This window comes from Pseudoliparis swirei, chromosome 7 (genome assembly GCF_029220125.1).
Source record: "Pseudoliparis swirei isolate HS2019 ecotype Mariana Trench chromosome 7, NWPU_hadal_v1, whole genome shotgun sequence".
In the NCBI taxonomy this organism is placed as follows: domain Eukaryota; kingdom Metazoa; phylum Chordata; class Actinopteri; order Perciformes; family Liparidae; genus Pseudoliparis; species Pseudoliparis swirei.
In genome coordinates this window covers 4194931-4211362 of record NC_079394.1, presented here as the reverse complement: position 1 = coordinate 4211362, position 16432 = coordinate 4194931, and the positions used below count along the sequence as shown (strand labels likewise).

General features: G+C 41.0%; 1 protein-coding gene across 5 annotated transcripts in view; it reads left to right on the top strand.

Moving 5' to 3' along the window:
* LOC130196121 (DNA repair protein XRCC4-like) overlaps positions 1 to 16432 on the top strand; it is a 32804-nt gene that overhangs the window by 6926 nt on the left and 9446 nt on the right. For all 5 annotated transcript variants that reach the window (XR_008832183.1, XM_056417988.1, XM_056417989.1 and 2 more), the window contains exons 4-7: positions 8984 to 9150; positions 10546 to 10710; positions 12510 to 12610; positions 16158 to 16300. Coding sequence is in view for 4 of the 5 variants with exons in the window: in XM_056417988.1 (XP_056273963.1) it covers positions 8984 to 9150; positions 10546 to 10710; positions 12510 to 12610; positions 16158 to 16282 (558 nt within the window). In the remaining variant the exon portion in view is untranslated. The remainder of the gene's footprint in view (positions 1 to 8983; positions 9151 to 10545; positions 10711 to 12509; positions 12611 to 16157; positions 16301 to 16432) is intronic.

The window sequence follows — 16432 nt, the reverse complement described above, 5'->3', positions numbered from 1 at the left end:
ATAAAAAAAAGACTAGAACGGGCACTTGGTAGAGCGCATACCTTCGCATATCACAAGATTGGGCATTGAATTATGAACATTTTGGCATTAGTTGAATGCCAATTGGATAAGAATTGACCGCGCTATGGTAAAAAGAAGATTTTGACCTATCCATGACCTTTGACCTTGACCTTTGACCCGATTGATCCCAAGATCTAATCAAATGGTCCCCGGATAATAACCAATCATCCCACCAAATTGCATGCGATTCAAGAAGATTTTGACCTTTTCATGACCTTGACCTTTGACCCGATCGATCCCAAAATCTAATCAAATGGTCCCCGGATAATAACCAATCATCCCACCAAATTTCATCCGATTCGGTTTAAAACTTTTTTTGTCATGCGAATAACACGCATACAAATAAATATATAAATAAATAAATAAATACACGGCGATCAAAACATAACCTTCCGCATTTTCAATGCGAAGGTAAATAGCACATCACTTGCGACAGCAGTCTGCGTAGGTAAGGGGTCGACATGAACGAATTGAGGAAGATCAATTCTTAGAGAGTTCACTGTGCAGAACTCTCAGTAGTTCCCTCTTGAATCCACAGCGTTGCACGTCCCCCTTGTTCCCTGAGGATACATGCATCTAACGACAGAGAACTAAATAGAAAGGAAGATCTTTACAGGGGGGCTGTTAAAGAGATAAGCATTATAGTGTACCCACATTAAAGCAGAATCCGAATGGCTCGGTGGCCTTCGGGCCACTGCGAAGCCAGAGATAGGAACCACTCAGTCATCAGATACCAACAATATAAGTCGGTCGTCTAACGGCCACAGCTCATAAACGTCCGGGGGGGGGGGAACAGGTTTGTTGATTGATGGTCTAGGAAATGGCAAGGTGGCGCTATTTTTGCATTCTTGTAAACAATCGGTTCCCGAGAGATCAAAGTATTGCGTTGCACGCCGTGCTAAGGCAACTCCTCCAGAGTTCACAGCGAGCGGCAGGTCGGATGTGCCGGTCTCGGGGCTTTCAGTGGATTTTAATGTCGTTCTTCCAAACTGTGAGAGGATGCTGCGGCCTCCAGGGAGCCGTTGGTCCTGGGACCGCTGCAGGTAGAGCAGGCCAGAGGGAGAAGGCCCGGGGCGCAGGATCACCGCCGAGACCATAAAGCCCTGATTTATGGACGGGGCCGTCCCCGTCTAACAATGTTCTACAACAGTAGATTGGAGCTTTTTCTTTTCTTTCTCCGACTCCCCCAGGCCTTCTCTGTGTCTCCGTGAGGCTTGTGTTTACACATGTGCGTGTCTTTGCGTTTGGACATGTGTGGAGGTGCTGTTGGTCGTAAATGAGGTGGCCAGGCCTTTCACATTCTTTGCAAAACGATAGCTAACTACATCTCATACTTCGCCAAGAATAGAAATTATGGATATTTTTAACAACACACTTTTAGTGTTGTTTTTTTGACGCACTCTCTTTCAAACTCATAAACACACAGATAATATTGTACAATGATTTACTAGTTTTACTAATATGGCCGTAGGGATGCTACTGGGGACATTCCTACAAGCAACATTGGTGGCTCAAGACTTCTTTAATGGAATAATAGTTCATTGACAATAATTCACAATGCATTTCTGATGCCTTGATTATTGTAACTCCTCCTTCAAATCACTGGAACTTTTCTTCTTCTTCTTCTTCTTCTTCTTCTTCTTCTTCTCCTCCTCCTCCTCCGTTTGCCTTTTTATTTTCCAACACGTCAGAGGTTAAAAAATTGAACATATTTTCGCAGCCAGGTAATTTCAGGGTGCCAAAATGAGGCAAGTTTAGTTTGGTAATAGCAGAAAAGAGGCCAGAGACCAAACAGGTGGCGAACTTAACCAGACATTAATATTTTATGATTATGACCCTTGAAGTTGTAATGATGAATGTAATTTGCGTGCGTGTTGTTAGACTGCGACTAAGCAGGTGTTTTTCACGGCTCAGTCAGACATCTTCTCTTGCTTAATGTGTCTTTAAATAACAATATGCCATTGGTGGAACAATAAATATTCCAGTACTGACACTTAGACAGACACTGAACGTTCTGAGGACTTTGGAGCATTTACGTGGAATTAACAGATCCTCTTATAATCTTTTTCAGTTGGGTGTTTTTAAATATAAGCTTATTACACAATGCAACTATTATAGTTAGGTTTTTGGCGTGAAGTATTTTATTTACCTGTGTTATAGATCACTTGGGAATCCAGCTGTGCAAAATGGCACCAGTAGTCCATGCTTTTTTAAATTCTTATTAAATTAATAAAGAATTCTGAAGTGTGAAATGATCCAATTTGTACTTTCAAATATTCAGTGTGTATGTTCACAGCCCGCCTCTGTCAACAATATCTACAAACGATAATATCTGTAAATTATGCACATACTCATTTATAATTGTACACTTATACACAGATAAAGAGATGACAATAGACACTTTTTAGCTACTTTTGATGTGGTCATTCATTGGCCAGTTTTTCTCTTTCCTGCCCACATGCAAGTTGTTCTTTTCATAATATTTTTTTACATTTTCATCGGTTTGGCGTTTTTTAAATATTTTGCAACTTGTCCTCCATTATTTGTAGTAGAACATAAAGCTGTCTTATTTTCTTTCTCTATTTTTGTGAAGTATACCAAACACCATAAAGCCAAGCCATCTATCTCAAGCTACGCTATAAATAGTTTTGTCTGACCAACAGTTAAAAACCCCAAAGATGAACAATTTCCAATTAAATAAATTACAGAAGAACAGCAAAACCTGACATTTAGGAAACGTTCAATCTTCCACCATCCACACTGTGATTTATCACAATAGTATCCGGACACGAATGCCACTTTTAATCGCATTATTTTTTGTTAACCGTGCCATGTTTTGATAGGCCCAGACACAAAATGCCCACTGTTTCTGTAAGTGTGAGTAATTATTCAGTCCCATGGAGCAGCCTAAATGCTTTTCTTGTGGTTTGAGAACAAAATAGAATTACAATCTGCAATCATCCACGGTGGAAACCACATTTCTATCCTAAACGCTGAGTCTGATCCACCTCCACTGATCCGTCTCTCTAACACAGCGTTTGTTGCCGAGTGGCAGTTTGTCTCTGGCTGAAAGTCCATTCTTTCTTTCAATCATTTTATTTTAAGTTTTTACAAGTTACACCAGACAATCAAAAACGAATAAATAAAAAATTACAAAACAACCAACTATACGGGCAATCAGACAAGGAAGAAAAATAAATAAATAAAAAAACAAACATAAATCACAAATCATCATCTTCCATATTGAACCAACTATAACCATCATTCACAGAGTCACTTGGGTCCCAAGATTGCAAAGCCTCTTCTTATGATTTCGGCATAGTCCTCGCCAATAAAATCCATAAAAGGATTCCAGACGGAAAAGAACCCGTTCATGTCTCCTTGGAGGACGTGCGTGAGTCTTTCCAGTGGCAGGATTGAGCTCAATAGGACATTTTATTTTGGAAGATATTTGGTTTCCAATTTCAATCCCAAAGTTATTAATTTCCGGGCAGAGCCAAATTAAATGCACATAAGTTCCCACATGCTGCTTACACCTTAAACATACGCCAGAACAGTCTTTGTCATATTTGCTCCTAGTATACGGGGTAGTTTGTAATTTATGAATACTTTTAAATTGAATTTCTTGTGATTTGTAACTACGACATATTTGTTTACTATTTTTTTTTATAAAAAAAAAAAAAAGTTTATTTAATAAGGGACAGTGCACATTGATAAAAACATTGCAGTAAATGTGCCAGAGTTAGCCAAGAGGCTATTTTTCATCTGTAGTCCCATTCCAGTTTAACATGATTGTTTTCCATTGGTGAAAGTCCATTATAATAATGTCATCATCTTGGAACCCGGTATTCTTGGCAGACACCTAGATATTTTAGCTTGTATCCCTCGCTATCTCCACTGGTGCTGTGTTTATGGGAACATTTGTGTTATCGGGGATGGAGTGAGTGCTGTCCTCCCTCACTTCCTGCTCTTTATCCGGCCTCACGCCTCCGCACAGCAGACGAGGGAGCTGGCGGGACGGGCTGAACGCTGCTCCGTGCCCACGGTGACCGTATTGAGCACCCTTCCCCAACCGTCCACAGTCTCTTGTCATCGTGCAGCGCTCACCCACTCACTTCCCCGTTCCCTTTGGACACACTTATTATTTTGAAATAGGAAAAAGGGGAGAAGTGTTGACCCAATATGAAACATAATGATAATGTAAACGGCGTATGATGAGGATGCTGGATGTTTTGTCAACAGATGAGATGCATAAATACGCCAGAGGTATTACATTTTTGAATTGCAATGATGCTAACTCACTGTTATAATATTGATTAATATTTATTGATTAATAGGGGTTATTGTCCTCTGATCCATGGGAATGAACGGTGGGTTTGGTCTCCCGTGATGTCGTGGACAGTGATAAGGAAAGCTTTGTGTCCTCTGTGCCTCCACTGTGTTGTGGTATCTTTCTCACTGAGACTGTGTTCTTTTGTCTTTGTCCTCCACACCTACGCCCCCCTCCACCCCACGGGTTTGACCTTATGGTCTGGCTCGCTGTGTGGAGACACACACACACAAACAAACAGTCAGACCACACACACACACATCAGACTGTGCTGTATTGTTGGACGAATGTATCCTGACTTTTTTTCATTCACACTTTTTTGAGTGTAATTCATCTTTTTTTTGGTCTCTTTTCATACGATTCATATAATTAGTTATAAACTATCCCACCCTGTAATATGAAAGCCATTTGTCTAATTCTGCCAACAGCTTAAACAACAGCTAACAGTTCCTTTTTGTATTGTTGGTTTAGTAACACAGTAGACAAATGTGGCAGTGGGTCCTGGATCACAGACAAACAGACTGACCTCCCACACCTCGGCAGAGGCTGGCAGCACTGTGCAGACTGACCTTTAACTTTATCTCTGTGTCTCTGGGGAGAAACGGAAGCTCAAGAAAATAAAGGGACCATTTTAGCCCCTTTCTGTCTTTTTAACAAGGAACTTTGTGTACAACTTGCATACGTTTCCAGATGTATATTCTGATTCGTGCATCCTTCCTTTCTCCGTGTTGCACAGTAAGCTAAAGGTCAACTTTTAGTGATCTGGAATTCAAATGTGTACTTCTCAGAAACCCCGAAAGTAACGCAACCGTTTTGCTCTTTAAAAGAACGAGCAGAAGAAATAAACAGCAGCTGCAGTGTCATTTCCAACGTGAAGACAGTAAATAAGGGCCGTGCTTCCAGCAGTGTAGATCTCTGTATCGGGAGTCTTAAGATGGTAATACCACCTTGACACGCTGGTCGGGAAGATTTACGGTCTCCAACAATGTCAGTGTGGTAAGACGCAATTTGACATTTGACATCATAATGGAGAGCTACTTGTACAATAAATGTGACATTCTTGAACGTGTGTACATATTAGTGTATTTCGCATGTCAGTCCAAAGCCTTCACATTATCTTTTCTCACATGGCTGATTTATTGCCAAATGACTTTCCTCTGGAAGCACTGCAGGGATTTAGACACAGGTAGTAAAAAGGAGAGAGGGGGTTTGAGGAGAAGATGGAAGGGAGGTTTGAGGTAAGATCAAAGCTCTCACAGTTATCACGACCTCCTATCTGTGCATGGAGATAGTAACGGGGGGGCCTACCGTAGTGTGCAGGTTGCTTTATCTTTGAAGTGGACATGATGGACTTAAGCACCATTCAAACTTATAACTGAGCCAGACATCAGCCGTTCCTACTGGGCCGCTTCCCTCCACCAGTCTCTACCAGTTTCTTATTACTGGTGGACCATCTTTCACGAACACTGACTCACTGAATGTCGACTTACCTATGAGTTACGGGCCTCGGTGTCCCACAGCATTCCTCTCAGCCTCTGAGAGGAGCTTGCACTGCATCACTGTGACATCCTGATGTCGTTCTAGATTTTTACGAGTTCTTGGGACTCTCATCCTCCTCAGATCTTGGGTGGTCTCCTCTGTGTCCGGATCCTATTTTGTTGATCCTCTTGTTCAATCGCTGGTTTCCTTGTTTTGATCAGGCTGGCACTGAATAAGCATGCCACGACTCGAAGGGATCTCCTAATCTAGACAGATTGTTTTGAGGAATTTTACTGAAGGGAGTCAGTAAGCTATGAATTCACTTTATAGAGTTTTTGACCACTTATCCACCAGATGGTACGTTACACAGTGCCATCTGAGAAGCCGTTATTTAAAACTTGTTGGAGAAGGTCAGGCACTTAAAAAAAACAAACTACTGATGATTGGATGAACCATCTGTCAATCAAACATATTTTCCATCATTACTCCTGTTTCAATTAATAAATGCTTAGCTTCGCACACACAAACGCTTTAACTGCAGCCTGACCGGATGGATTTTCGTGTAATATCTGTTTCCGCGATTCTCACACGAGTCTTCTGTAATGTTGTTGTTGTTGTGTATTTTATTCAGTCAATCAAATCAAATGCAATACAATATTATTCAATATACAAAAGAGAAAGACTGAAAAGGTTTAGGTAGAAGCAAAAAATGCGTATAAATTCCTATCCTAAATTAAAATCAAATAAATCAGAAAATTAATATAAAATAAAGAATAAAAGAAAAAACTATATATATATATATATATATACATACATACAGACATACTTCCACATACATCTTCCATATAAATACGTTTTTAATCACTTTTATAACTCAAGAATTGTTTTATAAATAATTCCCTTGAAAACCAAATGTGACACGATAGAGATAATATTGCCTTTGGTTTCTTCCATGAATGCATTCATTTTATTTTTGGAGGAGAAGTGAGAGGGAGGTGGAAACACAGGAGGAGAGAGAAGAATATTTGACAGAAACGGACGAGTAAAGAAAATAATAAGATGAGGCTAAGCTGGTGAAGCTGTGGTGGCGATGTGAAGCAAATGTCCACTCGACATGTTCCGGTTCACCAGTGGAGGGGAAACAGCTGTGTGGCCTGCCAGGACAGCGTCGGCCCAGGTGAAAAAATGACAAGTATTTTATGAGAGCTTTTGAAGATGGCGGCTTTATTACAGTTGGTCTGCGACCTCGACGTAGCCCAGAGAAGATTTAGCACCTCGTCACCTTCTGGTTTCCGAGTGCATCATGAGCAGTGCCTGTGTGTTTATGTGTGTGTGTGTGTGAGTGTGTGTTTATGTGTTCGGTGGACGAATCCCTAAGGCAACAAGCAAACGAAGACCGTGCAGCTATTTGTTTGGTTTTGTAACTTTGACACTCCCGGGCAAATAGTGCTTTTCTTCCTTGGGCTCATCTGTATAGAACTATCGCTGTTTGCTGTAGATTTTGTCCTATTTGGCCTCTTCCAAACGAGACTGCTGTGGTGGAATTTTGAAAATTTGGCACATCAACTAAATGTAAAAAAAACTTGAGAGTTTTTCTGTCGCCAGCTGCAATTCCTCAGATCCGCTCTGTGACTTAGTGCCAACATTATAACCAAATGAGGAATGTTTGATGACATCTGAAGCCTGTCTGTGATTTCAAAAAGTCACAGACGTGAAGAAACAGAGTGGGAACTGTGTGCTCACTTGCGTACTTTACTGGTGACCAATGAAATCGTTCTGTATTTCCCCCAGACAGAAAAAGGTTGAGAGAAAATGTGATATAATAATTTGTTACACCTCTATATTACAGTGCTTCTTCAGATGATGTTGTGGTGCAGATGCTTTCTCATTTTCCCTGTCAGCGGGTTCAGAAGATGCTTTAGATGCCAGATTACCTTAATCCACTAATCTATATATCAATCTGTCAGGATTGTAGTGCTTTTCCCCCTCTAGGTTACCCCTGGTACTCTCGGGCAGCTGGGAGATTTAGAGCGCTACCAAACTATTAAGTCTGCCAAAAAAAAGATTTAGAATGCATTCATATGTAGTAATTCAAATGCAGTTATGTCAAGATCATCAGGATGTCCGACTGCATTCGGCTGCATTCTGCAGTTTGCAAGCCAGCACGCTTTTCTGGCCGTTCCGACCCACAATCCTCGGCGCAGCGGAAACACACGCCACATCGACCGAGCCGCCGAGAGAGCACAAACCGATGACAGACTGGCGACGGCTCATTGACAGAAGACGACGGATATATGAGCCTAGGGTCAAAGTTCAAAGCGCAATGTTTTGACGAAGAAGCGTGTCTCGATTGTGTGCATTCTGCATGCAACAGTACTTACTTTGTAAGGGCAGCTGCAACGATGTTCAACGCCGCCGCAGCATTAAAGCTCCCAGTCAAAGAGAGGCACCTGAAGGTTATGCTTACCATGATCCTAACTGTCACCTGTCAATGCAGAGGCTGTACTGGGGTCCTCCCACATTGATGTGCTTGTCAACTTATCATGAACTAGAACGGTCACTCGGTAGAGCGCATACCTTCGCATATCACAAGATCGGGCATTGAATTATGAACATTTTGGCATTAGTTGCATGACAATTGGATAAAAATTGACCGCGCTATGGTAAAAAGAAGATGTTGACCTTTTCATGACCTTGACCTTTGACCCGATTGATCCCAAAATCTAATCAAATGGTCCCCGGATAATAACCAATCATCCCACCAAATTTCATGCGATTCAAGAAGATGTTGACCTTTTCATGACCTTGACCTTTGACCCGATCAATCCCAAAATCTAATCAAATGGTCCCCGGATAATCATCCCACCAAATTTCGTGCGATTCGGTTTAATACTTTTTGAGTTATGCGAGTAACACGCATACAAATAAATAAATAAATACACGACGATCAAAACATAACCTTCCGCATTTTCAATGCGAAGGTAATAATGAAAGCCCGAAGAGAAAAGTCAATTTCTCTTGGATATGAATGCTGATCCTCTTGCAATGTGTACTCTTGTTCGATCGTGCTTTCTCATTCCTCTTTTTCTGCTCTTCTTTCCCAACTTTCTTCAGGTGCACTTGGGTTCCGTGGAGCTCCAGCCGGCTCCGGACCCACTAGAGCTGAACCAGAAGATGATTGGCCAGTCTCTAAAGCGCAGTACCGATCTGCAGTCCAAGAATTGCCAGCTGTTGGAGGAAAACTGTAGGCTGAACCGGGAGCACCAGATCATTCTCAGAGAGTAAGAATGAGGAGGAAAGCCGCTGATGGATTTAATTGTGGGGCGGCTGTAGCTCAGTGGGGTAAGGGGGTCGTCCTGCAACCCCAAGGTCGTCGGTTCGATCCCCGCTCTCCCCATGAGTTGCAAGTCGAAGTGTCCTTGAGCAAGTCACTGAACCCCCAGTTGCTCCCCGGGCGCATCACCGCAGCCCACTGCTCCTAATAACTAAGGATGGGTTAAATGCAGAGAATACATTTCGTTGCCTGTGTACCTGAACTCTGTGCAATGACAACAGAGTGAATCCAATCCAATCCAATTGTGTGTCTATGAAAGAATATGTGATGAGAGCAATTGTCAAGTCCAAATTCCCCTGAAAGATGTTCAGTGCTGTAATTTGTCGGCTGTCTTGTTTGCACGCAAGCTCCCTTTTCTTCACAAGCTGCACTTCCAGCTGTTTATATGCGCAGCGATCACTAAGTATGACATTGTCACTGGTCGCCCATTGAGAGCATTAAGGGTTCCACCCAGTGCTGCAAACTGGGCTTGGAAAATCTGGGAACTAACTTTAAATGTTTCCGTTATACACTACCGTTCAAAAGTTTGGGGTCACTTAGAAATGTCTGTATTTTTCAAAGAAAAGCACTGTTTTTTCAATAATGATAACATTAAATTAATCAAAAATACCCACGATACATTGTTAATGTGATAAATGACTATTCTAGGTGCAAACGTCTGGTTTCTAATGAAATATCTCCATAGGTGTATAGAGGCCCATTTCCATCAACGATCACTCCAGTGTTCTAATGGTACATTGTGTTTGCTAATCGCCTTAGAAGACTAATGGATGATTAGAAAACCCTTGTGCAATTATGTTAGCACAGCTGAAAACAGTTATGCTGGTGATATAAGCTATACAACTGGCCTTCCTTTGAGTTTGAAATTTGAAGAACAAAATTAATACTTCAAATATTAATCATTATTTCTAACCTTGTCAATGTCTTGACTACATTTTATATTCAATTTTCTATTCATTTGATAAATAAAAGTGAGTTTTCATGGAAGACACAAAATTGTCTGGATGACCCCAAACTTTTGAACGGTAGTGTATATCTTTAATTTCATTTATGACTTATTTTCAAATATATTTTTCTGTGTGATAGTTTATCTGCATATTGATTTCTTTGGCCAGTAAACGTAGCATTGCCCTAGACGGAGGATGTGGGTGACTAATGTCTGTACAGGACGCATCAGCAGCCTTCCTGTTAGAAAGTGTATCTCGGAAAGTAAACAAACAAGAATCCTCCGCGTCTCCAATCTGCCTGTGTTTGGGTGTGTACATGTCACTCCCTGTGCATGTGGGAGTCCATTGCTGGCATGTATTGCGTTGCACTCACATTGGTGTGCTTTTCTCACTAGGCTGGAGAGGCAGGCTGAAGAAAAAGAGATGTTGGAGGACGGGCTGTACTCACGTTTTGTCATGGTGCTGAATGAGAAGAAGGCCAAGATCAGGAGCCTGCAGGATGTCGTCCGCCAGCTCCATCAGACTGACGGCAAGCAGAGGGATGAGGAAGGAAGACTAAGGTCAGCAGCCTGATGTATGTGATGCTCTGGCATAACTGGCTAGCTTTGCTACTTTGAAATGCAAGTGAACCACTGAAATATCTTGTATTTAATTTGGTGGGATGATTGGTTATTATTCGGGGACCATTTGATTAGATTTTCGGATCGATCGGGTCAAAGGTCAAGGTCAAGGTCATGAAAAAGGTCAAAATCTTCTTGAATCGTATGAAATTTGGTGGGATGATTGGTTATTATCCGGGGACCATTTGATTAGATTTTGCGATCGATCGGGTCAAAGGTCATGGTCAAGGTCATGAAAAGGTCAACATCTTCTTTTTACCATAGCACGGTCAATTTATATCCAATTGGCATGCAACTAATGCCAAAATGTTCATAATTCAATGCCCAATCTTGTGATATGCGAAGGTATGCGCTCTACCGAGTGCCCGTTCTAGTTCTCAATGTTTTCACTTTTCATCAACAGGGTTTACCTGGCTATGAATTACATTCCAACAACCTCTGGCTCTGATCAAATGCAAGCTAGCAGGTGTTACCTTGAAGTATAGACACACGGTCCATTGCATAGGGCGATTATGTGAAAGACTCGGTGTATTTCTCAAACTAACATTTCAAACCGGATTGTTGATTATAAAGCATCCCAAAAGACACTTTTCCGAAAGTAATGCGTCACCTTAAAATAATGTACAACTAGAATGGGCACTCGGTAGAGCGCATACCTTCGCATATCACAAGATTGGGCATTGCATTATGAACAATTGGATAGAAATTGACCGCGCTATGGTAAAAAGAAGATTTTGACCTTTTCATGACCTTGACCTTTGACCCGATCAATCCCAAAATCTAATCAAATGGTCCCCGGATAATAACCAATCATCCCACCAAATTTCATGCGATTCGGTTTAATACTTTTTGTGTTATGCGAATAACACGCATACAAATAAATAAATAAATACACGACGATCAAAACATAACCTTCCGCATTTTCAATGCGAAGGTAACTATAACAACCAAGTCAACAGACAGGCTGCAACTAATCTTCTGCAATACTTAATTCCCTTATCTTTATTAATGAATCTGACGATTTATTTTTCTGAATTCATTATTTGGTGGAAGATTTTAAAACTGAAAAATGCCCATCACAACTTCCTGCACGCCAACGTTTTGTCTTCGGAAGTCTTTCGTGACCAACAGCCCGATACCCCAAAATATTCAAGTTACTACAGTGGAAGGCAAGAAAAAGATGCTTATTCTTACATTTAAGAAGCTGGAACGGTCAATCCATTTTTTTTCCTGTCGATCAACTAATATTTGCAGATTTTCTGGTAGTTACACACTACTTGTTAAATTACTTTACACAAAACGGTGTCGCAATCATTTTAGCTCATTTACTGTCCATGAATTAACTGAGGGTTTTGTACAAAGGGTTGCACAACTTCTTCAGCTCATGGCCTTAGTGGCACACGTGCCGGTTTAGCACCGTGCCGTCAGACCTGCGTACGTGCTTGCCACATCTTTTGGCTTTTGCAGAAAACAGACGGTGGCTAATTTGTTTCTTTACAAGCCTGTTCGGTATCTTCCGTCATTGCAGTTTACTCATGTCCCCGAGGACAGTAAAATAAAAGATTAAAAGATTATTACCCATAGACTTGCCAGTACAAGTAAACTGAGAGGCTTTGTTTCAAAAGCACATTCAAACCCCAACTCAATTACTTTTTAGTTTCCCCACACTGCTCCCTCAAACGCAGATCTTTAAACGTAACATATGTGTTCTTTTCTCAAAAGTGTGTTGTTTGTTTTAGGGACGAGAACACGACTCGGGGTGAAGACGGCAGTCAGGACAGAAGAGAGGAGACGGTGCAGAGCATCCATGCGTCTCAGGAGCCGACTATTCTCCTCACAGGTGTGTGTGCGTGTGTGTGTGTAGGTGTGTGTGTGTGTGCAACTTTTGTTTTGACCTTTTCTAGAGGAACAAAGTAAGTTAATTGTTTTCATCTTTGCCTGCGTCACAATGTGTTGCAACAGCAAGGCCAGCGACAATGAGCAGATAATTAATAACGGGGCACCACCCTGGCATCAGGGAACCCAAAACATGTGGCTTTAAGTCTCAAAACTGTTTTTCACTCACAATGTCAAGAGTCAAAGTACGATTCCACATTCAGAGAGAACAGCGAAGGTGAAAACTATCACACAAACTGCTCCTTAAAGTATAACAGTTTATTTCCTTAACAATACTGAATAATACCAATAATATAAGCAACAAATATATACTATACAACTAAAGGCATTCTACCTAAAGGCAACAAAAAATCATCTGCTACGGTTTCTATTTATATATGTCTATGTATATAATATATATATATATATATATGTGTGTGTGTATATATATATATATACATACATATACACATATATATATGTGTGTATGTATATATATATATATGCATATACATATATATATGTGTATTATACACATATATATATATATACACACATATATATATGTATGTATATATATATATATACACACACATATATATATAAATGTGTGTATATATATATATATGTGTGTATAGAGATATATATATACTATATATATATCTCTATACACATATACATATACACACACATATATATATACACACATATATATATATGTGTGTGTATATGTATATGTGTATATATATATATATATGTGTGTGTGTGCGCGCGCACACCTTTAACTAATGAAGTACAGTTTACCAACTTCCCTCGTGGTGTAATTTAAACGCAACAAAGCTCAGCAGCAACAAGAACAACAGTTATGTTACACAACACTGAACGGGACTCAGTGGTCCGTAAAATACACAATAAAACTGTAAATAGTTTAGTTAACTTAAAGAAAACAAGGTTATAAACACGCTATGACCAGACGAAGCCTCTTGAGAACGCTCCGTGGTAATTGGGGTTCTTCAGATTTTTCTTTCTGACCGGGGCCCTCTTGATGGCACTCTCTCCGTGGGTCAATGCTTTGGTGTCGAGTCTAGACCGTTGGCGTAACTCCTTGTTATCTCAGAGGTCAGAATTGCTGCAGACTCTCCAGTGAAACTCTTGAGTTTTGACTTTCCTTGAACTGATTTTACTGTCTGATAAACTTAACAGCCAAATGTAATTGATCATGTAAGCAGGGGGTTTCAACGTAAACTTAAAAGCACACACAAGCGTAGAAAACGCCCTCGGGAAGCGAGCTCTCGGTTCTGGGAAACACTTTCCAGTGAGTCATGAACCCACTCGGCGAAGTCTGCTGTGATCACTTCAACACGGCCAGCCGTGAGGGCGGTCGGCCGCTTCCTGCGTCATGCAGAGCGGGCGTGATGTCACATCTGCTGATTCATACCCCCCCCCTCCCTTTTACAATGTTTTCTTGTGTTTCAGCTTCTCGGTAGAAATCATCCGACACTCATCTCGTGATGATGTTGCCCCTGTATTCTGGGCTGTTTTACCCTGATGGGCGTTTCCCACATCGTTGTAGTATTTATACTAATTCAGCTTTCCAACATATTCGTCTCCGGGCGTTTCTCTCTTGGCCTTCACTTGGCCCCCGATGAAAACCCGTCAACGGTCGTGTTTCAATCCGCTCATGTGGAGCTAACGCTCTGTTATGCCTTCTTGTTTATCTTGTGCAGCCTTTGCCTGGTAACCGCAGCAACTCATCAATTCACAACCTTCATAATGATGTGTGGACATGAAACATGCAGCATGAGCCACAACGATCTTTATTTTGTAGAGATTTGGTAAACTTGGTGAATTTGAGACCTCATTTATTTCGTTCAATTGTTCAATTTGAGTCTCCTCCCATTTGGCCAAGTTTGACCAAGATTAGAAACTTTGTGCACAACAGCAAATGTTTTATTTGCGTTGATTAATATACTTTACAGATATAGGGGCCTGACAATTCCCCTTTGGCTGTCTTGGCCCCCGCCAACCCTCATGCCTGGAGGTGTGTTTCCATATCGCCGAGGCCTGATAAGAAAGAGTAATGACAGGGCAAAAATGGAAATAAAAGAATATGATATGATGATGATGATATGATATTCCTTTATTTCTCCCACAGTGGGGACATTTAAAAAATCACAGCAGCGGTGCACATCAGAGCATCAATGAAAATAAATATAAAACACAAAACACAATACTAAAAAACTAAATACTAAATATACAGGGGGAAAATAAAGTAAAGTGCTGAGTTTGCCAGGATCTCCAGTATATAAATAAACTCTCTTTTTGACTTGTTCCCCCCCCAGTTAAGAATCTGAGAGTTAAAACACAGGAAGCATACCACTCCCAATCTGGTGACTGAAGATAGAAGAGATAGAGATGGAAGAAGGAGGAGGAGAGGAGGGAGGCAGCGTTACTCCAGGGATGAGTGTCTGAGCAGGAAGAAATAAATGGATAAAAGATGACGGAATGGGCCTCAGACTCTCACGTCACACTCGATTCCCTTGAGACTTAACAGAAGCGTTACGTTCGCCATCCACACGACGAGTGCCATGACTGCTATCTCCTCATCCGACGGCTAGTCAGGTCTTCGAAGTATTTCTTTTGATGTGACACGACTGCTCAATCTGTCAAATGTTTTGAATGAGCTCGCAGCCGTGTTAAAGGGCAAACAGGTGTGTTTGTGTGTCTGTCGGTGTGTAAACAATTATCTGACCGGGCTTGTGTGGAATGCCAGATCTCTATTCCCGATAAACGTCACAACTAGGTGTTGAGTTGTCCGGGGTTAACGGAGGTTAACTCGGGCCGTATGCCTGGAGACGGCCGCAAATGTGACGCTGATGGAGATCTAAAGAGGGAGGATTTGGGCGTTGGTGACTAAACCAAAAGAACCGACAAACTGGAACGAGGCAAGACGTCAGCGGTCAGACATTTGGAGGCATTTGTTTGAGAATTTGAAATCCAACAATCGGACATCATTGTGAAAAGAATGTATATGCATCTCATACGTTTTGGTTTACAGTGAACGTGATTTTTCAAATGAACCGCTTTGATAGTTTTACGTATATTACCAACATCGAAGATGCGTAGATGCAAAGTAATGATGTGGTGAGACCCATTCTCAAACTCTGTGTGTGTGTGTGTGTTTGTTTGTTTGTATTTTTATTCAGTCTATCAAATCAAATACAATACAATATTATCCTATAAAAAATACAAAAGAGAAAGACTGAAAAGGTATAGGTAGAAGCAAAAAAAATGCTTATAAATTCCTATCCTAAATTGAAATCAAAACAAATCAGAAAATTAATATAAAATAAAGAAAAAAATAAAACAAAAAAAACAAGATAAAAAACAAAATATATTTATATATACTACCACATACATCTTCCATATTAATCCGTTTTTAATTACATTTATAACTCTCAAGGATTTTTTAATAAATAATTCCCATAAAAAACGTGTGTGTGTCTGTCCAGGTCAGAGTCCGGTGTGCCACGGCATCTCCGTGGACCGGACCTTTTCCGACGAGGAAGATGAAGATGAAGAGCGGAGCCGGAAGCGTCGGTTGCGTCGCAGCCCAGAACCTCGCGAGCAGAAATAATAAAAAAAACAACCTCAGGTTAGTCGGAGAACAAATGCAACCGATCGTTCGCCAGATGTGGTCAAGCCGCTGCTTCCTCCCGCTCACAGCTGGATCGCCGAGCCGCTCTTCACAAACGGTAGCGGTACGAAATGTATCCTGGGAATCGTC